General features: G+C 45.3%; 1 protein-coding gene across 5 annotated transcripts in view; it reads left to right on the forward strand.

Moving 5' to 3' along the window:
* LOC144948505 (protein crumbs homolog 2-like) overlaps positions 1 to 23,615 on the forward strand; it is a 90,809-nt gene extending 67,194 nt beyond the window's left edge. For 2 of the 5 annotated variants that reach the window (XM_078878036.1, XM_078878039.1), the window contains one exon: positions 21,496 to 23,615. In XM_078878036.1, coding sequence (XP_078734162.1) covers positions 21,496 to 21,726 — 231 coding nt within the window. In that variant the 3' untranslated portion in view covers positions 21,727 to 23,615. Of the gene's footprint in view, positions 1 to 16,181; positions 16,238 to 17,696; positions 20,357 to 21,495 lie in introns of those variants that run through there. The other 3 variants (XM_078878041.1, XM_078878037.1, XM_078878038.1) reach the window with 3 other exon arrangements.
* Positions 23,616 to 24,726: the final 1,111 nt, after the last annotated feature.

Raw genomic sequence — 24,726 nt, forward strand, 5'->3', positions numbered from 1 at the left:
TAGAACGAGGCCCTCGTGGGCAGAGCAATCGAGGAGCGAAGTTGGTGGGAACACACTAATAGGGGTTTTCCCCTTTTTTCTGGCAACAAAACTGACACCTTTTGCAAGGAATCATGCTTACATTAACCACAATACTTGCAGTCAAATGCAAACAAAAAACAATACTCTGATAATTATCAAGAGTATTCCTTGCAAAAGGTGTCAGTTTTGTTGCCAGAAAAAAGGGGAAAAACCCTATTAGTATATTTTGGTACTGGCAAAGGAGGTCCCATGATGTTGGTGGGAACAGTTAACCATGGTCCTGCCGTAGCTATGAAGGTGTGATTAGGAGGCGCCAATGTTGAGTTAGGAACTGGAAGATAACAGGAGGGAATATTTGGAGTACTGTTTGGAATGTTAGAGTATTTGGTAAGCACTTGCATGTGAGTAGTTTTACTCACACGAACATAATCCCTGGAATTCCTTATGCGACTGTGGACAATTGTGAGTAATAAAATATATTCACCTTCATTTGTCTCTGCATGTAAAATATCTATATTTTAACCCATCAGCCTCTGTAGGCCTTCTAGGCGAATGGCATCTGGGTCTCTTGAGAGTCCAGAATTTAAGTGCTGTGCATTAGAAGATAATTAACAGAATGTTGAATAAGAAGCAAGTAAACGTTGACCTATTAGTTCCATGCTTAATTGCTGATAAAAGTATCCAAAAGTGCCTTCCCAAAAGTTTACTGAAGCTCCAATGTGAGTGTGTGTGCACGTACACACATGATCGTGAATGTAGAGGCGTTTCAAGTCTAACGCAGCTGAACGGTGGTTAAAGCGCCACATTCTCTTTTTTTCATCGTGACATGAGTTCGGTGATGGTAAGTCTTGTCATGAGCTGGCCAGCGCAAACCAGAGCAAGCCCAGCCGAGAAACCAGCATAACTACCAGCATAACTAGCACCATAACTAGCAGTTTGCGAGACGAGCTGGAAAATAAGAAGCAACCCCCCAATGGTTGGAGGAAAAGACATCAACATCAACAACAAAAACATTCACATGGGCACATGCAACACGAGTAAAGTGTCCAATGACATTACACCTACTGTGAGAATTACATTACCCAGTAGAAGCATATCCAGTAGAAGCAAAACCCCACACTGTTGTCCCCACAAGTATATATACAGACCGGGCGGCACCATTAATTGAGTGGCATGTAAATCGAGTGGCACCAAAGACCGAGTGGCACCATAGACCAGTGGCTGAATTTAGGTTGGACACTGAGCACAATTGTAACTTGATTGACAAGGGCGCACTGGTGTATAAGACACATCCTCCAACTTTAAAATGATTATTTTTCAAAAGGTCTTATTATTCAGAGAATACGGTACTGCCTAATAAAACATGTCAATGTAACTTTGGTTTTTGAACTCATAGTTGCAACGACAACACGCGTTGAGATTAGCCGCTGATGTGTATCAAAAACACATTGTACCTGAACATAGCAGTGTGAGTCAGGTTAACATACGCGTGCACGGTGTGTACACTGCACATGCCTGTGCGCATTATACATGCCTGCGCGATGCGCCCATACTGGCACATTCTTGCGCAATGTGGAGTGGCCGATGAACACGTTTACTGTGATGATAATAATAATGTGGCCTTGTATTTACATGTTTTGCATTGAGACGTTTGGCAATTCCCATTCGTGAGTGTTTGTCATGAGGGAGGAAGCTGGGGCACTCGGAGAAAGACCCACGCACGCGAGTGGATATCACTCAGAGCTCCGCACAGATAGATCCACTCCATGGAAATGAAGTGCATTTGGATGACAGTGGTAACACTGACACTGCACAGCAAGAAGGCCCTGGGTTCGATTCCCGACTCGGGCACCTTGCTGTTTGGAGTATGTGTGTTCTTTCCGCTGCTCCGCTTGGGTTCCCTCTGGGTTCTCCGGTTTCCGCCCATAGTATACAATGTAAATGATATTGGCCAAACATCCTAATTCTGAAAATGCACCTGCAAATTACTCAATTAGGATTAAACATAGCAGCAGCAACATCGCCCCTGACGTTGAAAATGTGGCAGGATCCTCCTGAAAAAGAGTCCTTGAGACTCATTGAGGCTTTCCTGGGTGAAAGAAAAACCACAATTGAAGCAAATAGTGATTTCCACGAATACAAAGTGCACAGTTTCTAAGTTCACTCAGACACCATTTCCAGTGTGTAGCCCTTGCACGTGTTTCTGGGTTACACCACGTGTTGTTAGACACGATTTCCGACGTTTTGCTCCACATTTCGTTTTGCCTGTTAATGTGAAAACAAACAAAAATACGCCCGGTACGGTCATCGTCATTGGCAACCACCTTAATCGTTATCGTCGGTTTAAAAGCCTCGCTGCTGTTTAAATATTGTTATCCAATCCCTCGCGCGACCTGCGTCTCCATCCAAAACGACCTTCTGAGGTCAGGGGGCCTTGCCCAAAATACACAGACTGACTGGCTGGCAGTGGCGCAGTGACCCCTGCACTGCGTTATGAACTCGGCCACGTGGGTTTGATTCCCGGTCCAGGCTAACACCAGTGGCGAGTGTTCTCTCAAAATGTTTTTTGGGTCGAAGTTCCCACCCTGCCCCCACTTTCACCAATCCACACTGGCCAGGCATGGCGCCACGGTGACTAGGAGATGTTAACTACCTCGCCGAGTATACAGGAGGTCGTGGATTCGATCCCTATCCTGACGGCTGTTGTATATTTGCAGTTTGCATGTTCTCTCCCCGTAGCCGTGCCTAGAAACACGCGTTTTAGAGGAGTTGGCCGCTATATATTTACACACTACAAGCCACTTCGTTGGGCTATCATTTGTGATAGCCAGGTCGCATATGGAAAATAGAAATAGGCTATGGTCAAACAACCCCCATGACCAACACAGAATTGGGAAACCTTCATCAAGCAGTGGATTGACCAAAGGGCTGTGATTGGTCTCATCTAATTGTATGCAATGCAGAGGAAGCCATTACCGCTACATAGGCCAGTTGTATTCCCCCTGTTGTTGTGAGCCAGAGAGGTTACGGCTGCTTCTACATCCTCACAGCGGCGAACATTCGTAAACATATAAAAAAAACAGTCTAAAAACATTTGCGTGAGTTCAGTAAATCAGCATTTATGTGTGGGCTCGCGTAGCTCGTCTTTGGCCTTCGTTTAACATTAACTGTGTCATGCCCATCCCCTAACCCACCTTCCCCCCACTGAAGTTTATAGATACCACCTCTTTAAACAAAGATCATACTTACAGGGGTTGGACACCACTGGCTGAATGATGGATAAACTAGTGTACAGAAACTTCATGCAACATCAATCGTAATGGCTCATTGAGGATAGCTTTCAAATGATATGCTGCCAAATGCAACATGGATGGGGGTTTTATTCTTCCACAAGAGTCTACTCAGCTTTAAATGCAAGCTGCATTTGCCAAAGATTAATACCGTCATGGCAACAGCCTCGCCGTTGCAGTCACGTGGTCGGATTTCAGGTTGGATAATTAAAAGCAGCTTTGCAAGCTAATCAACAAATGAGTTCATTCGATTCAAAACAAACATTCCTCTCAAAGGGGTTGCTATTTACTGGTTTTGCAGCATGCTAATTCCAGTGAGTGTTGTGCATCGCGCTGCATATTTACTGGTAGAATGCAGCAGAGAAACAATGGTTTGGCTGCAAATGCAGACGGTTTGCATCATAATGTTCTTAAGCTTGCAACGTATGCTGAATAACAGCTCCTTGACAAGAGGAAGAAAGGCAGCAAACATAATTCCACTATTGATGCTGCTCTTTAATACTTAATCACTGGCTGATGAGTCAAGTTACTCCGGTTCTAGTAAACCTCATTGTGGATAACCCCCCAATGACACACGACACACACAATGAGTGATCATTTAGCTATTGTGCATCGAGAATGGGCACAGGTGACACATTTTATGCTCTGGTTTTCAAAATGCCTCCAGTTCCTCTTTTTCAAAGGCAACAGGACGAAGTGAGTCAGATGAATAATTACACCCCTCCCACCCCCCATGAGAAAAAAGAATAATTAACCAACCACAATAACCTTTGTATAAAATGGACTTGCATACCAATGTGGCCCAATGGATAGCACATTGGACTTGCAATCCAGAGGAACACCGGTTCGACCTCTGCCCCCCCCGTGGAAGTGTGCACGCTGTTGTTCGTCGGCTGCCAGGTCTCACTTGGTGAGGAAAAGTCTGGCTGCTCCCACCTCTGGCAAGATGTCTGGCCCGTGTGGAAGAAAGGCAAAGGGGCCGTCCATAAATGACGTCACGCACTTGGGGGGGGGGGTCAGACGAAGGGGGTGGGGGGTTTGATAAATGTGACGTCACATCAAAATGCGCAACTTTCAATATAGACAACACGTTCTATTTAATTAAATAGACTTTTTAATACATGTTTTCTCCTACAACATCAGAGTGCAGCGCCACATGTTTTATATATTTTTGGGGGGGGGGGGGGGGGCAGAGCTTTGTGACGTCATATTTGAGGGGGGGCCTGACTTTTTGTGACGTCGTGTGACGAGGGGGGGGGGGTAAAAAATCGTCCAAAATAGCGTGACGTCATTTATGGACGGCCCCAAAGCCAAAATACCACCGATAGAGGCTATCTTGTGCTCCCTCAAGATAGCGGAAGGCCATTCCACTAACAGCGACGTGGGCAAGCGATAGCGGGCTTGCACATTCAGCAGCTTTACCTCGAATGAGCGTATCGCAGATTAAACACGCGCAATTATCAATCAGCTGGCTTGCGTTGAAGCAGAGAGCAATTGTTCATCTGTGCTGGGCGGGTGAACGGCTAAGCTGAGGATAATTATCCTCAAGGACAGAGATTGTCCCTGCCACTGAAATAGCTTCTGTGAGCGAGCAAAACGAAAATGAAGCCTAGATTTGAAGCTTTCGTGACTGCAAGGATTCATATTCTTAGGTTTTTTCGGTAAAGTCACGTAGGTAAAACATTAAAATTAATAAAATTAATAAAAGTTAAATAAAATAAAAATCACGACGTTTCGGAGGCAACACAAGCTTCCGTCTTCAGGTGAAACCGTCACAGCCACGACAGCTGTATCAAGTAAATGAGTACATATTTTACTTTTATAAATTTTAATGTTTTACCTACGTGACTTTACCGAAAAAACCTAAGAATATGAAAATGAAGCCATCTATGATGACACCAAGCCGTGGCATCGCATCGCTGTGGGAGATGGTGATGCCTTGGAGAGGCTTTCATCCGTCAGTGGTTTGCCCAGAGCCAATGGTGGTGAGGATGGTTGAGGATGGCGACTGCACCGAGTGGACGATTCAACTGCACAGGAGATCCACGGCAACGGCTTAAAGGGTTCCCAAGCGATCGTCCCCTATAAACCACGGGACGGAATGTAACGCCACTCGTAGCCTCATTTAACCAGCATCCAGAGCAGGGCTGAACGATTTGAGGAAAATCATCTAATTGCGAGTTTTCTGACATATTGCGATTTGATTTGCTATTACATTTTTTAAAAGTCAAGCTTCAGTTCAATATTCACTGTGTAATAGATTTAAAACATGTGATGGAGCATTACCACATGATACCATCAAAATATGAACTGCTCTATATAGAATGAGAACCTAAAAGATATTAATTGCTTCCAACATGTATTTATTAAAAAATTTTAATTGAAATAGAACAATCAAACATAGAACAATTGTTAAGTTAAATAAATAAAGTTATTTTAATAAATAATACAACTATTCCAATTAGAAAGTAATGGGACTCTCAAATCGCACAAAATCGCAGCCTTTGCGATTTGCTAATCGCATTGTTTCAAATTGCGATTTCGATTTCAAATCGATTCATCGTTCAGCCCTAATCCAGAGCAGAATGTCTCGTGTGTCCAGTATTGGGGTTCAGATCTGTGTGTGTGTGTACGTGTGTGGTAGTGCAACAGTGAGCAGCCTGCGCTACGAACACGGCGACCCGAGTTTGATTCCCGCTCGCGGCCAACACCAGTGACGATTATCTGAATCGGTCCTGGGTCTTCCCTAGGTCGACTCAGCCTCAAATGAGTACCTGGTGGGATGTGTAAACATTACCACTAGGGAGACAAAGGCGCCCAAGCGTGTTCTTGCCGGCCTCTGTAGGGTACAAATGCAATAGTTTAATGTGTGTGTGTGTTAATGTGCATCTCTGTAATGTGTTGATAACAAAAGCAACATTTCCAAGGGCAGCTGAAATACTACAAAAAAGCCAAGAGCTGGCATTTTTTACGTATCTATACTAAACAAATTACTTAGTGATACTTTGTTGCCGTTGGTTGTACAAGCACACATAATCAAAAACGCAACGCATCCGTCAATAACACCGTGGCCTTAAAATGATAAATGGCCTTTGCCATTTATCTATGGCAGTATATAGTACGGTATATGCTTGTGTGATGTAAGAGAATAAAGTTTAGATGGAAGCATATTATATAATTTTTACGACGTAAAATTGTAATGTATTACTTGCTGTTAGTAACTCAGCTTATTGTAGAGTATAGTAAGTATACTGATGGTGCTATGCAGTTTATACTTTAGTTTTTTATGTAGTTTTTACTTTAGTTTTCTACGTGGTTGTTTAGTAACTGCAGCTACATATCATTAACATTCCTTTCCTTTGTTAATGCTACTCCCTGCACCCCCCCTTTGTGCTGCTGATCCTGCATAATGCATGGGCATAATATGACTTTGAAACCCCCCCCCCGCCCACCTCCTACGCATTTCCCATGAATATGCTAAATTCCTCTTCATATGCACATTCTTTTTGTTAAGGCGCTCTTCCACCTCCAACCCAGCTTATATATAAGCTCCTAGCTTGGTAGTGTCTCATTCTTCACCTGAAGACGGCTGCTTGCGTTGTAGCCGGAACGTCGTGAGAATTATTTTATTTTATTATGTTTTATTTTTATTATTTTATTACTTCCCTTCTACGTGACTTTACCGAAAGAACCAAAAACAAAGGATATTTCAATTTGATGCACGGAGTTTTTTTTTCGTTCGCCAAGTTAGTGGTTACTCATTAACCGTGCGGGGAAATAAATAAGTCACGCCGTTATAATTCAAGGGCATCGACGGATTGCCCGAACAGTGTTGTTGCACTTTTGAAATTCTAGCCAGAGCTCAGAGCCAAGGATGTGCAAGGTGCATTAAGGTGGAGGCTCGAACGTAAATGGTGAAGGCGGCAGCCCTGGCGAATGCTCGCTCACACCGCTGCTGGTGGAAGGGCCTCCCCTAGGGGGAGCGCCACAGAGAGAGAGAGAGCCACCGGATCGAGTACTTGGCCTGCTCTTTCATTCTGACCAGACATCTCGGAAGAGGTGGTAGTGGTGGTAGCCTCCACGTCTAATCCCACCACACGTGGCCTGCCGATCAACTGTGGGGTGACCAGTTATTTATTTATTGTTGGGGTGGGGGGGCAGAGGTGGGGTAGGGGTGGATTTATAACTTTCTGACCCGCCCTTACTGGACAAAAGAGCTTCATAGCTCATCGGATTCCACCAGAATAAATATTCTGATTCTGAAACTTTCCCATTTCAATGTCCGTGCCGGTAGATTGAACCTGGCGACCTTCTGGGTTGCAAGTCCAGCGTGCAAACCATTACATCACAACTGTATCCCAGAGGTGATAAATAGGAGCTGCGGGTATCATCACAAAACACAAAATTAGCCCAGCCGCTTCGGGGTGGATTTCCACACAACTCTCTCATTGACATGCTAATTTCTCTGCTCTCTCTATTTAAGGCCACGACACAGAGGCATTGGGTATATGTGTGTCTATGTTGTGTGTCTCTCCCTGCTTGTGTGTCTGGCTGTGTGTCTATGTTGTGTCTCTCTCTGTGTGTCTCTGTGTTGTCTCTCCCTGCTTGTGTGTCTGGCTGTGTGTCTATGTTGTGTGTCTCTCTCTGTGTCTCTGTGTTGTCTCTCTCTGCTCGTGTGTCTGTCTGTGTGCCTCCGTGTCTGTGTTTTGTCTCTCTCTCAAATTTAGTTCTACCTGATGACGCCTGCTTGTGTTGCAATCGAAACGTCGTACTCTATTATTTAATTTATTTTCTTTCTTCGTGACTTCACCGAAAGAACCAAAGAGCAGCTTTACAATCCTTCTGTAAAGTTCCAATCTGCCCGGTGTTGTATTGCCATTTCACTTCCTTCAGTGTGTTTCAATAACAGGGTGGGGTGGTTTACGAGTCCAGAGACCTCTGGGTAATTCAAAGCCATGGCTGACATCAATGGCCATTGACTCCCCTTCAACTCACATGGACCAGCTTGGTGAAGTATGGTCAAACAGTCCCCCATCACCAAGCCATGGAGAGGCCTTTATTCAGGACGTACTGGATTAACAAAGGGACTGAAAGATATATAATACGTATTACACAATGTTTACAATCAGGTGTTTTAAATACAGTCTATAGAACAGTGTGTGTGTATATGTCACGGTTGGCTACGTACGGTGCGAAAGAAGTTCAACATGGTTATCTTGTGGATAGACTGCCAACCATAGGAATGTGGAATTTACACCACTTTCTTTGGGTCCTTAATTGAGATGAGGACCACACGCCACTCATTTAAGCAGCGATACACTTTGACCTGGTTCACTGTATATTGCACTTAAAAAATATAGAAATAGCCATGTCATATACTCTTTTATATGTGTCCTGCTGTACTGTAATGTAATATAGCAAATGTACAGAGTGGTCCAGATGTCTTGCGACCTGCAATTAATTGACCCCTATCATGTTTTCCTTCGCATATTTATTTCTGTTTTAAATGAACCTTACTTAAAATAAAAAAAAAAATTTTAAGATTTAAATAGGGGTCACAAGACACACATGGACATGCCGTTGTCAGTCTACTCCTGGACGAATGTCTCCCCTCACCATGTGGGCCACGAGGGTGATTTGATCACCACTTTGTACTTCACCGGTCAGTGCAGGTCGGTAAAGACGGGGAGCAGAGATGAGGCAACATCGGCATACATACAATACGACACTGGATTTTACTGCAATGCCCTATTTTGTTTTACACCCCGCAGCACCGCGGCCTATAACAAACAACATGTTCGTGCATCGTGGTCACCGATCCAAGCACTATCCAGGCTCAAGCCTGCTTTGCTTCTGAAATCCAATGATCGTATTATTACCTGCGTTGACTCCCTGAATAATCTGGTTCGTCCGGCTTAGATTTTAAATCGAAGATCATCATTGCGGGCACAGTTTTGTTGTCCATTTAAAAATATATATGAACTTGAGATCCAGAGGTCACCGGGTTGTATGTCTGTATGTTGAACTTCTTTCGCACCGTACATAGCTAACCTTGCTCATCGGAAGTGCGCGTTTGATATCCCGTTGCGGTGATTGAAACAACGGGGCAAGTTTCTTGAATTCACCCCGCCACAGTTCACCTAGCCGCGGAAAAATAGGTTTCTCCAAAGTTCGCCGATGGTCAGGTCACGTGTGGTGTGGTGAAGTGCAGGGACTCCCACCTTTTCCGAGATGTCTGGCCCGCATGGAAGAGTAGGCCAATACAACATCTAGGGCCCTGACGAGAGTTACGTTATTGGAGGCCCTTCTGCCAGCAGTGGCGCGAGCGGGCAGTTGCAGGGCTGCACCTTTACCTTTTACAGCTAATGAGTGACGGCTCACTCATGCCTTTGAAGTGTCGCAGACTCATCACGAGCGCCCATAATAATTGTTGAGCAACATTGAGCAACGCCTCCGGCTGAGGTAATGAGTTTACTGTCCTCTTACGGCAATGTTTGAGCTGCTGCTGACGCTGTGGGTTCGGTGTATCCCTGCCTCAGCGTGTTTCTAAAGCTGTTCTGCCTTTTGAAATGGAGCAGGCTTCTCTTGTAGAGCTCTCTACATTGGTGCCTGCTGATGATGCCGAAGGTGTAACAATTATACTGGTAGTAACCTCCTGGTTACACCAGCCCACAGGGGATTATTTTGTCCGTCGTGGAGGGAGGGGCTGGGTGGGGAGTGTGTGGCTGGGTGGGTGGGGAGGGTGGGGTCGGGTGGGGTGTGGGAGGGGTGGGGCTGGGTGGGGAGTGTGTGGCTGGGTGGGTGGGGAGGGTGGGGTCGGGTGGGGTGTGGGTGGGGAGGGGCTGGGTGGGGAGGGGCTGCTCACCCTGTGGTGCCCTTATAAAACTCAACGTTTAACCTACTCACGCCGGCTTGTGCCCGCACTCACATTTGGGCATATTTGCGGAATACACCACGCGGCCGTTGACCCTGGCCATTGACCGAGCAACCCAACGTTACTACCAGCTCCCTCCGCAGGAATGTATTTCAATTAATACAGGATTATGCCTGTGAATGATATTAATTCGTAAGGCTATGCTGCATGCAACAGATTGCACGTGTAAAATCATGTTTTAAACAATGCTAATTATATGCAAATTATCTACTAGTGCTATTTTAAGAGTAATGGAGCGAATTCAATGTACACAAGTTCTTGCACCAACGGTCTGTCAATGTTGGGGGATCTTTGATGTCGATAAAAGAGGGCTCGACTTGTCATTTGGAAGTTGTGAATTGAAACCCTGATTGGAGTGCAAATCAACCGTTGATTCATCCAGGCTTGATCACATGAATACTGAATTGTGTTGGCAGTGGTTGGTTCCGAGGTCACCCCTGGCGTAGAAATGTGGAATTTACACCATCGGCTCATTGTTCTGACCTGAAAATGAACACCATTCCTTGCTTGTTTGGATAACATGAAATGATAACATTTACATGGATAAGTATATACAAGCATGACCTGTGGTGCCTACAGTGTGAACTACAAATCAGGTTTTGACTTTTTACATAAACTAGAATGTCGGCGGTCTGCGGAGGGCATCTCGGTGTTTTGCGCCTTGCCAAGTCACCCCCACTGATGTCCTCTTCTTCCCCACCACCCCAATTACGTGCAGATACCACTGAGTCTATTGTATATAGGGTGTGTAGGTATATATGTCTACAAAATACTTTTTTTTTGGGAGGGGGGCGGGGGTCCACTTTCTAACTTATTGATTGAGGTCTTCTCAGAGGCTCTTAGGATTTAGTTGATGGGCAAATGGACAAACCTAACACCGGGCTTTTATAATAGAAGATATATAAGGTACGACTGAGAAGACAAGATTAAGTTAGCCTCCGATATATTATCCTATACTGTTGTATTATTAAGCTGTGTGATTGTATTTTGCTTTGAATAGCTATTGCATGGACTTGCCGTGTAAAACTGTACATCCTCAGAAAACTTGCAAGACATTTAAAATCATCTTCATGTAAAGTCACTGGAATGACCAACATACTTCATTGGCGTAAATCAGCTGTTTTGCCCGCATTTGGAAATACTGTCCTCTGGTTAATTTCCCCAGTGTGCTAGATTGGCAGTTAATTACACAAAATGTTAACATGCTTACAATAATGCGATTTCTGTTTGCATTTTTAAAATTTTCTTTTGAAAAGCATTAAGTTAGCTGTGGGGTGAAATGTGGGCACTCCCACTTATTTAAAGAAAGTATGGCCAGTGTGTGGAGGAGTCGGCCAACTGCCCTCAAGTGAGCAAGAGATTACAGAAGGCTGCAACGTTTACCCTTTCCCCCCATTATGAGCAGACTCAGCTATCAACCCAGCCACAGCTCAGATCAGTGGCCAGTGACGGCTGACCCGGTATTGTGTCCTGCTTGACTGAACTTCATTGACCAGTGCGGTGAAGTATGACCCGAGAACAACCATAGTGGGGGGAGACCTTCGTCCACCAGTGGATTGACAAAGTGGGCTGTACATTGTCTCTTGTCGCATTGTTAAGCTGAGGATATGGTGGTGTGCAGGAACTTTGTGTGTCTAAGCTGATTAATGTTGCAATACTATGTTTACTGGAACTTATGTATTAATGATGGAATATAATATGTAGAGAATCGTGTACCCACGCATAACACATGCATATACAGCATGGATGCACACCGCACGTCCATAACATCTAAAACAACAGGACATGTACACACTTGCGAACCCTTGACATTCCAAAGTCATGATATACAAAAACCACGCTTGTGCCTCCGTAATGTATTTGCTGGCCTGTGTAAACACATCCATTGTGGGCCTGATAGTGCAGTGCTTGCACGGAGGTGTTCAAAGACACACACACGCAGCGCTATCACATCGGTCAGCACACTGCCATACGAACCATGTCCTCTATGTTGAACTTTCACTGACAGCTAATAACAGTGACGACTATACTATCAGCAGCAGTGAACTCAACCTTAGATGAGTACCTGGTGTGTGTGTGTAAACATCGGAATTGGGGAGACAAAGGCGGGCGGGCGTGGCGCTAGCCACAGCACCCACTGGTGCATCGTGCTGGATTATAATGTCCTCGCTGAGATCATTCGCCGCAACCGCCAGTGTGTCGCTTACACGGGGAGATCTTTGTCTTTGACACGCGCGTGGGAGTAGTACGCGCTTCAATGAGTGAATGACTCGGATCCGCGTTCGTGTTCTGATGCCACTCAAGACGAACGCAGTGGCCACCAGCTGCTGCCTCCTTGTTGTTGTGCGTTAGACCGTACCACCGAAGGAATGAGGAATGGGTGGTTGACGTTGAGGCTTCACGTTTCACCATTGGAACCTCATTTGCCGGCAGAAAAATATGCGAATTGGTTGTTTTACCATTTTATCTGGCAACAAACTGACACCTTTTTTACAAGGAGTCATGTTTGCATAGACCACAATACCTGCAGTCGGAATGCAAAAAAACATAACTTTGATAATGTATGCACTGTCCTTGAAGTTGATTGGCCACACCCGAGACAGCTTTCCTTAGAACCTAGTCTCACATGGTGTTGGACCAGATGACGCCAAAAGTCTCACATGGTGTTGGCCCAGATGACGCCACTGGTCCAACACCAAAGACTAGGCTCTAAGGAAAGCTTCACGTTTCACCAACAACAACAAAAACCCAGACGCAATGGACACGCATCAACTCTGAACATCACCATTGTAGTTGTTGTTGGCATGGAGTTGTCGGTCCCATTGGAAGAAGACTAACCGTGTGTACGAATGAACGAACAGTTGTTGTTGGTTGTGGAGGATAACAAACAGGAATACGTCTCCACAGCACGACCCGTGGCGCCTCCACTGTTACTACGCAGCGTAGCGCAATGCCCAACGCTGCTTAGGCCGTGGAATGTGAAACGTGGTATCTGCAACCAGCACCGCCTGACACCTAACTTTGGAATGTGGGCTGTGCAAAGATTAGCATACCTACAAACATTAGCATACTTATACACATGCGCGGCACGAAGCAGCAAAGCAATGAACGCGTATGGCTTCGTAGCTCTATCGCCAGACTACTCGAGACCACTCGAAAGCCTTCCCATGTCGCCGTTGCGTCAACGCGTCCTGGGCGGCTTGAGAAAGGGGGCACACACAACACACACACCACACGCGCACACCAATTACACACACAACACACCACACACACAACACACACACCACACACACAACACACACAACTCACACAACACCACACACACCACACGCAACACACAAACAAAACACACCACACGCAACACACATACAAAACACACCAGACGCAACACACACAACACACACACACACCACACACACACGGATTCCAGGCACTAACCTGGCCACCCATAATCCGGGGACCCCACCCCGCGTGCGCCACAGGTTGAAGGACACCTGCACGCCCCTTTACCTGTGGGGGCGGGGCTACCTTCGGTGTAGTCACGTGCTATTGGTGGGGGGGGGGGTAGCCAACACCTTGTTGCCGGGGTTACCAGGTGACGTCACAGAGGCAGGAAGAGGGCCCTGTGGGTGTGTGTGGGGGTGATTCGACTCTCATCTGCTGTTGCCTACAACGTGCTGTGGGCTGATTCGCGTCTCGTCAGCTGTTGCCTACAACGTGCTGTGGGGTGATCCGCGTCTCGTCAGCTGTTGCCCACAACGAGGGTGTTTCTCGCGCATGCGGCACGCCTGAGACCTCATAGACGCGGAGAAAGCGAGGTCGTCAGCTCGTCACCTGGCGTGTGACCGTCGGGAACAATTTTTTTTTGCGTGAAAGCTGCGCGCGATCTCTCTCGTGGAGCAAAGATGTTGTGAAGAAGGGGGTGTTGGTGGGGGAGTAAAAACAGCAATTGTCAAATTTTTTGTGGGGGGCCACTCCACCCGCTGTTGCGTTCCTCTCTGCGTGACGAGCTGCTGCTGTTGTTGCTGCTGCTGCTTGGACGCAGTTGGCCCCACGAGGGTCGGGCACTTGTGAGACTGTGACCACAAAGGCAGTCGAGGAGGCCATCGACATCATCAACAAGGCGTTTAAACAAAAAAATCCTCCACTCGTCATCGTCGTTGTTTGAATCACAAGATGGCCGTGTGTGCTTTGGCTTGGCTGTAGGTCAACTTATTTCGTTTAACATACAGCTCAGGTTGAACACACGAAAGAAGTGGAAGTAATCTTGGTCAAAGTAACTTCTGATTTGAACGTTTACCTTGCAAGCAGTCCCCCGGACGAGGTGGCCAAAGGAGGGTGTGTCTGCTTCTCTGGATAAGAGTGAAGAAACAAGAAGATTTGCGGCTTGTTCTCTGTCGTAATTTTTATTTATATTCGATACATTAGCCTCTTCATACTCCGAAAGGAGACCATTCAATCGCTAGACTTGCAGCTTCAGCAGACTGGCATGGCCAGGTTGCCAATCTCTTCTTGGGCCATATGGCTCTCCGTGGTCCTGCTTGCTCTGATATCCATGGAGGCATTTGCTCAGGACTGCGGTTCTTTAAACAGCAATGGTGAGTTGTGTGGTTTATTTTGAAGTAAATGTGTGTGTTTATAAAAATATATAGTTTTAAGTTGGATGGATTGCTACTTTTATAACGGGTGGTTAAAGATATGGGAATATAACATTTCTGCCACCGTATATAGAAATATGAGACGCACCGTTATAGAAGTAGATTGTGTGTTAAGGACTTTTGGGAAAATGTGTTAGTAAGTCGCATTTAAGAATCTCCTACTGTATGCTTGGGTGCCACAGAGTTAAGTGATGTGTGCACGTGGGCAGTTCTACGATTTAAAAATGTACATCTCAAGTACTTTATACAGAGGCCGGTTATAACTATTGCAAAGGACTTTCTGGTCTTTGTTGAGCTATCATCCTGGTTAGACATGACTAACCTGAACTTACACCTCGTATTGAATAATCATAAGGTGGCCTCTTTTTTTACCTAGACATCGTGTGCTAACCAGTTAGGATTGTAATGCCGTGTAAACAATGATACGCTCTTGTGATGTGAAGTATACGCGCTTGTAAATTACCGCAACGTTTGGACAAACTCGGGACGAATTGGCTTTTACATCCACACCGAGAAAGCCATGTGCGTTCAGTTTGGTGTGTTTGTGTCGGAAACCATTGGCACGGGCCACATTTTCATTGGGATTACTTGGTAGAGGTCACCCAATTTTTGGAACTGCCCGTGTGTGTTTGTGTGTGTGCCCGTTCTTATCGGTTAGCAATATCCTTTGTAAAGTCGTACGCAGCATAACAACAGTGGAATTATAATGAATGCTAATATGTAGGTGTTGTTGATCTTTAGGTACAAAGCAATATTAAATGTGTGCCACGGTGTTTTAGTGCATTGTGCTTCAGAATGTATCAGTAGTGCGACTAGAATTGGAGACGGTATTTGCCTCCTTACCTGTTTTGTTGTGTTTAGTTTGTTCGCCTTCCTCCCCGTAACCTCCGATTAGCACGGTTAGCTACGTACGGCGCGAAAGAAGTTCAGCATACATACACGTGTGTCAAATTAGGACCTGCGTATGCAAAACCGCCGCCTAAGAGTTACTCGTAACACAAATGCGTGTGCAGCTGAATAAGCGTCTCTAACATTGAGGCATTGCATATTATTTGCGGTGTGATTTCAGCTGAAGGATATACAGTGTTATCAGTAGAGCAGTTACAAATTGTTTCTGCCTACGCATTTTACAGCCTTCTTGGTGCGAGAAGGTATACTTTTTTGTACCACTTGTGCAGCAATGGTTACGATGATCGCGAAGGCGCAAGTAACTGTGTGATTAGCGTGTGTAGCTCTGCGCGATAATAAGTCGGGGCTAATACATTTTGATCCGTACAGGCACCTGTCCAGAACATCAATCTGTCGTCAATAACGCCAGCGGAGATCCATGCTGTGTAAGTGGAATGACATTGGAGCGCACGTATTTTTTTGTTGCATATCGGACAACTACAATCGAAATACTGTAAATGCATACACGGATATGATTCAGTGTTGCCATTCCTCAATGGCCAATTGTGTTGATTTGTTTTTAATGATGCTTGTTTATCCAGAAAGCCTCAACGAGTCTCAATACTCTTTTCTTTTTCAGGAGGGACCTAACCAAGGTTGTTGTGTAGTGGTCGATGTTGCTCTGCGTATGATCCCAATTTAGTAATCTGCAGTGTAATTCTCTCCAAATTGGGATGTTTTGGCCAATGCCAGTTTTTTTTTACTTTGTATGAGAGTTGTTGTGTGTTTAGCTATGGGTAGAAACTGGAAAAGCCGGTAGAAACCCATGCGGAACAGGGGGAAAATGTACAGACGACGCACAGAAAGCGCTCGAGTCGGGAATCATACACAATAGTTTCTCGCTGCGAAACGTTCCACCCCACCGCCGACCTCAAATCAGAAATGCAGATTTATTATATGCGGACATTATAGTCTGTGTGTTTTTTGTGTGACTGTCTGTGGAGGTCTCTGTGCATGTTTTATGTCGCATGCTAGTGAACTGAATCCTGCTGCTGATAAGAACTCTTAAAAGTGCTCTGGAAGTTGAAACGTTATGGCTGCAAAAAAAAACCCACAATGGTCACCAAATACTTAGTGGCTGTGACGTGTCAAGGGCACTTGACAGGAAAACAAAATAGTGAAGGAATTTGCCAAACACCACACGCAGGACCTTGCTATAAGACAATCTTCAGACTCCACGACACGCAACACAATGCATGTTGATTTATAATCTCAGCGTAAATATCAACTGAAGGTAAATTATCTTCCAGCAGTTTCTTACGGATTTATTTCCTCTCTTATAAACGCCTGCCCGCACTGTGTCAGTCATGCGAGTTGTTTCACCATACTTCACCGTGCTGGTCAGTGTGGATTGATGTATACTCTTAGTTCTTTCGGTAACGTCACGTAGGTAAAAAATGCAATTAAAATTAATAAAATAATAAAATCACGACGTTTCGGAGGCCACACAAGTCTCTGCCATCAGGTGGGACCGTCACAGCCAGATTTGCTGCAAGAGCTTGCATCTTGAATCCCTGCCTCACTTGATGCAGCAAATCTGGCTGTGACGGTCCCACCTGATGACGGAGACTTGTGTTGCCTCCGAAACGTCGTGATTTTATTATTTTATTTTTTATTAATTTTAATTTCATTTTTTACCTACGTGACTTTACCGAAAGAACTAAGAGTATGAATCCTTGCAGTCACGAAAGCTTTCAAATCTAGAATGGATTGATGTAGTTATGATGTAGTATTCTTCCCATGCTATGTTCAAGACGCATTTATACCTCGGTGGTGGCAACCCTTTTTTATATTTTACATGACATAAATGTGACTCGAGTCTTATCGACGTTGCTTTTTTCCTAGCTGCAGAAGACGCAGAACAGCACTTCAATCGTGGCAATCGTAGTGCCCGTTGTGGTGGGCGGCCTGGCGCTGCTGGTGGCGCTGCCCATTGCCATCTACTGCTTCATTAAAGTGCGGAACAAGCGGAGGGACGAGGGGACCTACAACCCCAACATGCAGGAGAAGTCCAGCGTGACGCAGACAGGCCCGCCGGGAGGCCTGCAGAGGCCACCTGAAGAGCGTCTCATATGACGGCCTTTATTTCGGCTCGGGACTATCTTTTTCCCCAAAGGCGGAGACTGTTGAGCCCCAGGAAAATCAATTGCGATAAAGAGAGAAACAAATCTGAAATGTCACGGATGAAGATGACCACTGGGACTCAGAATGTACTGTAATGCCTCTTTTCCACTGACACATCCGAGCCGAGCCGGTGCGGGGCCCTTGCGTTACGAATGGTTTTCCACCGGCTATTTGGCGAGCCGAACCAGAACAAAACCGTGATGCGCTGGCACCACAAGAAGACATTTGAATCTGGCTCGAGGGGGCCAACATAAGCCAGGGCTAGGGTTCATCTTTATTGTCGTAACATCATGTTGGTCGGGCGTCGCGTTAGTTGGCACGGTTGAACCCTTGCGCAATGAACGTGTAATGTCGGCGGCACGGCCCAGGTTCGGCAGGTGGAAAAAAACCTGGCACCTCCTGATCTGTGCCGGGCTTGGCTCGAAATGGCGTGCTTGTACAGTGGAAAAGAGGTATTTTCAGGCGTGGTGAGCACTGAAATAGAACATGTGTCGGCTTTGGACATGAGCACACACCCACTGTTCTACAGCCGAGTCATTTGATTCCTTGGTTTATGCAATAATCTTTTGTCAGCTGACCTGCCAAACTTGACTAACATTACAGTCTGCATGTTGCTTCAACTTGCCTATTATTGATTATCCTTGATTTGCTTCGGGTGGTTTATAAATGGTTAGGAAGAGGCTGCTGCTGGGCACATTCTGGGAACAAAGTGACTGAAATTCTGCTGTGGGTGCAAGGAAGCTGTTGATCTGGTTATGTGGGTTTGAACTTTTATTTGGCATATTCATGGTATAATTTGCATTTTACTACCATACCACCACCACGCAATTGTAAACAAAAGTCCCCCACTTATTTTCATTGCAGTAATTTCATTCCATCTGCAGTCATGGCCAGTGGCCATATTATACGACTGAAATTAAACCCCTTTTTACGCAAATTTGAGCAAACAGGTTTTGCTTCCTAAGTGGGTGACGAATGTCTGCGTGCATCACACGGCATTCTCATCCGCTGCCTACAACACACGTTGGCTCGTAACACAATAATCGATGTATTGAATTACACGGCTGCTCTGGCGAGCGGCACCATGAAGCTATGCTGGCTTGCGCCCGACGTTTCGGAGGCCCGTGCAGAAGGGCTCTCATTGTCACGGCGGGCAATGCGAGATCTGTGTCCTCTTGAGCTGCGACGCGACGGCCGCTAACTCGACGCTTACCAACTTCGCCCTCGCGCGTCTGATGCCCACCAGAGAGAAAAGGTGGCGGTGGTGGGGTTGGGAGCAAAGTCCAGTGGTGCGTTCCTTGTTGCGAGTCTTTCTGCTGTACCAGTGGGTATAATCGTTGCTGCCAGTTAACAATCGCATGTTGAGAGGGCTGGGGGAGGGTTATTCCAGCACTCGGGCGTACGGACGTCACTTGCCCGTGAGCTACGGTGCGTGCTGATGGGTGCCGCGTACCAGGCCGTGTCTGTGCGGGAGCCGCCGTGTCACGGTGTGCAGATCATACACCCACGCTTCCAGCAGCGTTAAGTCAACAGCAGTAAAGAGGTTTTTTTGTATTATTGAAGCCGAGCAAACTGTGTGTGTGCTGTAGTGCGTACGATTCCCGGTCTGGTCCACTCCCTAATTATTTCAAAAAAACTGTAAATGTTGGAAAAATGTGAATGTTGCAAATATAGTTAGGGTTGCGAAGGTGCGGAGTGCTTGTTTTTAGAGTTGCATGCGTTTGCATCAGAGCTGGCCTTTTGAAAGTGGAAGGCTTGAACAGCGTACAGTTGCGCGATTTGAGATCCCCCCCGTGTGCAAATTGACTGCCTAATTGTATTTTACTTTTTTTAAGTTCGGTGCAATTTTAGCATTTAGGTTTCGCGAGCGAACACAGCAGGCTTGTGACGCAGTGGCGTCGATAACAGAAGCTACGTAGAACGAGGGGAAACCTTAATGTCCTTCAGTAATGACGAAGCATTTTAGTTTTCATAAAGTTTTCCGACGTAGAACGAAAGTTAATAAGCAATGTCCTTCAAGTCTACTTCGTATGTTATTGCTTTGATCACTTTAATTGTGATGTTATGTCCATGACATGTCTGGTGAAGTTCCACATTTTTACCAGACCTTTTACTATAGTAAATATATTTTTGTTATAAATCTAGCTATTTGAATGATAACATGCATAGAATTGCTTGCTACCTATAGTCTGTAATACTTTTAATTGTTATCTGTGTGAGGTTGGAACCACGTCAAGCGTTTGAAAATTTTATGGTTGATCCTTTATAAATAAATGGTAAAACACTGGAAACTGTGCTCCTGCGTAGGTTTCTTTAAGGTTGTGCTGACCAGCTCTCAGATATGTTTTAGGGCCAGACCGCGCGTTTTGTTTGGCATGATGTCCGACGTTTTGCTCCACGTGCCAAAAGCTTTTGAAGGAACGATTCGGTTATGTTCAGCTCCTGAAGGAGCTACCAACACATGGGAGCAAAACGTGAGACATCATGCTAAACAAACATGCGTTCCAACGCGGTAAGACATCGGAGAGCGTCCATTGACCAATGTTAATTGTTGAGTAAACTTAAATGTGTATTTTCAATTTCTTTGAATTCCTGACATTTTTGTATCACCCATTTTTCACTTCAGCTAGTTCAAGCACTGCCCATTTGTTTGGGGTAATGGCTGTGGCACTGCAATACACTTTTTCACATTGTTTACATCTTTTCAAAGCAGATTTCCAGCTTTGCTCATGCAAATGTTGCACGCACATGTGTGTTCAATCCCGTCAAGATGCACGGTCAGACTGTGACCTGTTTGGTGGTGCGTGTTAAACCCCTTCAACCTGTGACCTGTTTGGATCTGAGAATCTTTCACAGACTGAAAAATCATTAAGGGCTCACGAATTTCAGCGCTTTAACTTCGCCTTTATAACATAAACTCAACACATTCAATCAATAACATTTTGCGACAGGTGAAAATAAATATACATATGAATGGTGACATTTTGAGCAATGGATTTTTATTTATTTTTGTCCAAGCGAAAAGGGGTAATTGCCTGAAATGTCACTAGCTTAAATAAATATAGGTTAAATGTTGGGTAATGTTCCTTCATCATAGCAATGAATGTCATAGCAATACCTTCCATAACGATGACGTGCATTGCCTCTTCGTGCCAGTGTTGTTGCTGAATGAGTTGAGGCTTTTGTTATGTTGTGCTTGTGCACTCCTGCTACAGCAATTTCCCAACGTCTGCATTTTAATGTCGCCTCTGCCTGAATGAAAATTTACGTATGCATGTTGAACTTCTTTTGCGACGCACGTAACCAACCGTGCTAATTGGAGGTGTGGGGAAAGGAGAACAAACTAAACACAAAATATGAAACTATCCGCGTCAATCATTGCCCACTCACCATCACTGGCCATCCTTTCATTCTTTCCTCATTCGGTCGCTCAAGCATTCTAACCGCGTGTTTTTGAAATGCCACGTTCTGGGTCATTCGCGTGTTCCCCGAACGACGTGTCCCCCCCCTCCTCCTCTAGGCCTCCTGGTGGACATCGTGGTCACGCTCGCCGCAGCTGGGCCTGGTCCTAGGCGCGTCGTCGGGCGGTCTGGCGTTGCTCCTCGCCATCGCTGCGGCGACCTGCGTCGTCATGGCCCGCAGCAAGAGGGCGACTCAGGGCGTGTACGAGCCGAGCCGGCAGGAGAAGGAGGGCACCCGCCTCGAGATGTGGAACGTGGTCAAGCCGCCGCCCACCGAAAGGCTGATTTGACCGATGATCGAGCGATGATCGGCCGGGCCCGATGGTGGAAATGTTTCGCACGCTGCTCCTCGGAGCTGCTTCGCTTTAACCCCGTTGCTGTGCCAGTGTTGCCAGATCTGGAAATTAAAGGCTCTGGGATAGTGGACATCTAGATTTGCGTTATGCATAATGATCATCTCGCAGTCAGACAGCGCAGCAACAAGGCTTTGGTTCAATATTAGCTTCCAGCTGGTTCAAAACTAAAATGAAAACTGAAGTTGGCTTGTTGAAAACCCCCGATGTGACCTTTGTAAAAAAAATGGTCATCTTATGTGAAGCCCCAATATCGGCTCCTGTTACTGCCTGTGCCCACAGGCGTATGCCTAGAACAGCACATTGTCCGTGGATGGAATGTCGATATTAATATTTGTTACACAAGTCACTCAAATGGCAGAAATATATCCTCATTTGCATTTATCAATAGTGGCATTCGAAACAATGCTCAAGTATCTTAAATACCCACCACCTCTGTCCACAAAGCGGATAATGAAATACACCATTAGCGCCCCGACATCACCACAGGGAAGGAGTATGCCACGATACTAAACTTCCCTAAATGCAACCAGAGGCGAGAGCCTGAAATCTGTAAACACTGCCGATGCTCTGAGAGCTTTAGTGGATTTGTTTCAAGTCTTGCAGTCGGGGTTCATCAAGGGAGGGACCAGGCAGGGGGTTTGGGCATCGCACTGTCAAGGCCGAGCCTGGCAATGGCTGTGAAAAATATTTATATTCAGTTTTACGCATTTCTGCTTGTAACATATGAAGCAAGGACATACCACTCGTCTTACGCGTACAGGTATTTACTATACACACACATTGTGCAGGCGTGTGTGTGTTGCTTGCTACGTAACATTGGTTGACGACTACAAACCTGTAATAATATTAACTGCCCAAGTTGCATCCGAGTGAGACACTTTATTGTGGGTTTACAAATTGAACCGCACAGAGCATTGGCGCGAGTGGTTCGTGCACTGCGCTTTGAAGACGGCAAAACCCGAGTTCGATTCCCGGCCATGGCTAATATCAGTGGCGAGTAACATTTTAACCGCTCAGGGGATTCCCCTTGCTTCACCGTTCCCCACTGACCAACGTGGTGAAAACGAAGTGACCACCGGCATAGCGTGAGGAGGCCTTCATCCAGCAGCGGATTAAACAAAAAGCACATTTATTTATTTCATTATAAAATATCAGCTCGATGCGATCTTCACCACCGTGGTCTCAAGGCTTAGTTTTGTTGTGTATTTTGTCATGGGTTTATTGTTACCACACATCACTAGCATTCCACTGTGACATTTTTGCAAGAAGAAAGGGGAAGGCATGTCCCCATATTAAACATGAAGCAGAGTTTTATAAGTCTTATTTTAATGCCATTTATTTCATATACTGCACTCAAAAATAATATTTCAAAAAAGAAGGCTAAAATTGCCTATTGTGTAAGTCCATATACAACTCATCCCAAAAAATAAACAATTCGTATAGTTTGCCCATCACTATCGATGTAGATTTTATCATTGTGTATGTTCGTATTTGACCATGCTCGGTGTACTTTACTGTATTTTTAGCATGCCTTTGGCTCCATGAGCCTTAAGTATTTCTTTAAAATCGAATTACTTTAATTCGTTAAAACAGTTGACACTGGAAATGGTCGCATTGACGAGTCTGTTGGTGCGACGTGTGGGTCTGTGTGTTTCCATACCATCCAAAAAAATCACACGCTGGTGTATCGAATCTTTTGAGTGTTCCATTGTTAATGCATCACAATATGATTGTATTTTCCCCCTATTGTTGCCCTTAAAGTATTCACCTAGTGTTCGCTTGAGTGTTGCTCTTTACGTATTGGGGGCCGTCCATACATGACGTCACGCACCTGGGGGGGGGGTGGGGTCAGACATTTGTGACGTGTGACGAAGGGGGGGGGGGGTTAAGAAATGTGACGTCACATCAAAATGCGCAACTTTAAATAAATATAAACAACACGTTCTACTTAATTAAATAGACTTTTTACTAAATGTTTTCTCCTATAACATCGGAGTGCAGCGTCACATCAAATACGCACTACAATGACAATAGTTTAAAGCGATTTGAAGCATGTTAACAAAAAATTGGGGGGGGGGGGCAGAGCTTTGTGACGTCATATTTAAGGGGGGGTCTGACTTTTTGTGACGCCGTGTGACGAGGGGGGGGGGGGTCAAAAATCGTCCAAAATCGCGTGACGTCATTTATGGACGGCCCCTTAGATGTCGGGATGTTTTTGTTGTTGTAATTTTTTAGCTTGTATGAAATGTCATAACTTATTGGCGTCTGGCCCAAAAACAAGACACAGCTCAGATGGAGTATATTTTAGCCACAAGTTTCAGTAATATTTTTTTTTTAACCTGTCTTATTTTAAACCTGGGAGTTTACATGTTTGTAAAGAAAAAATAGTAGTGCTCTACGGTTTTTTTAGTCACGTACACTGTTTGCTGCAGTGGTGAGCACAATTCACCATGAACCCGGCCACCTGAGTTCGATTTCCTGACCACGGCTAACAGCGGCTTGTGACATGTGGACAGGAACTTGGCCTCTGTCCTTCACCAACCTGCACTGACCACACTGTTGAAGTCTAGTTCTCAAGGCTCCCGATAACTGATCCATCATGGTACGACCTTAATCCAAAGGTGGATTACAAAGGGCTAGACAATTGGTGTTCGTCGCGTGGTTAGACTTGCGACTAATGTGTGCAGGAATTATTGTGTCTTGCGTGATGACCGAGGGTTAAATGTGTACAACGCACATCTTAATCTTCTGAAGAAAAAACATGAAAGAATGTACGTACTGTATGTTTTCTTTATTTTATATTTGATTTTGGGGAAACTGACTGTCGGAGTCTAGTAACAACTACTCTGGACATCAATGGGTTTTGTACCACAACTGCATTTACCGACTCCGATTACATGCGTTTATTACCACTATACGACTATGTTAAATGCA

This window comes from Lampetra fluviatilis, chromosome 49, assembly GCF_964198595.1.
Source record: "Lampetra fluviatilis chromosome 49, kcLamFluv1.1, whole genome shotgun sequence".
NCBI classification, from domain to species: domain Eukaryota; kingdom Metazoa; phylum Chordata; class Hyperoartia; order Petromyzontiformes; family Petromyzontidae; genus Lampetra; species Lampetra fluviatilis.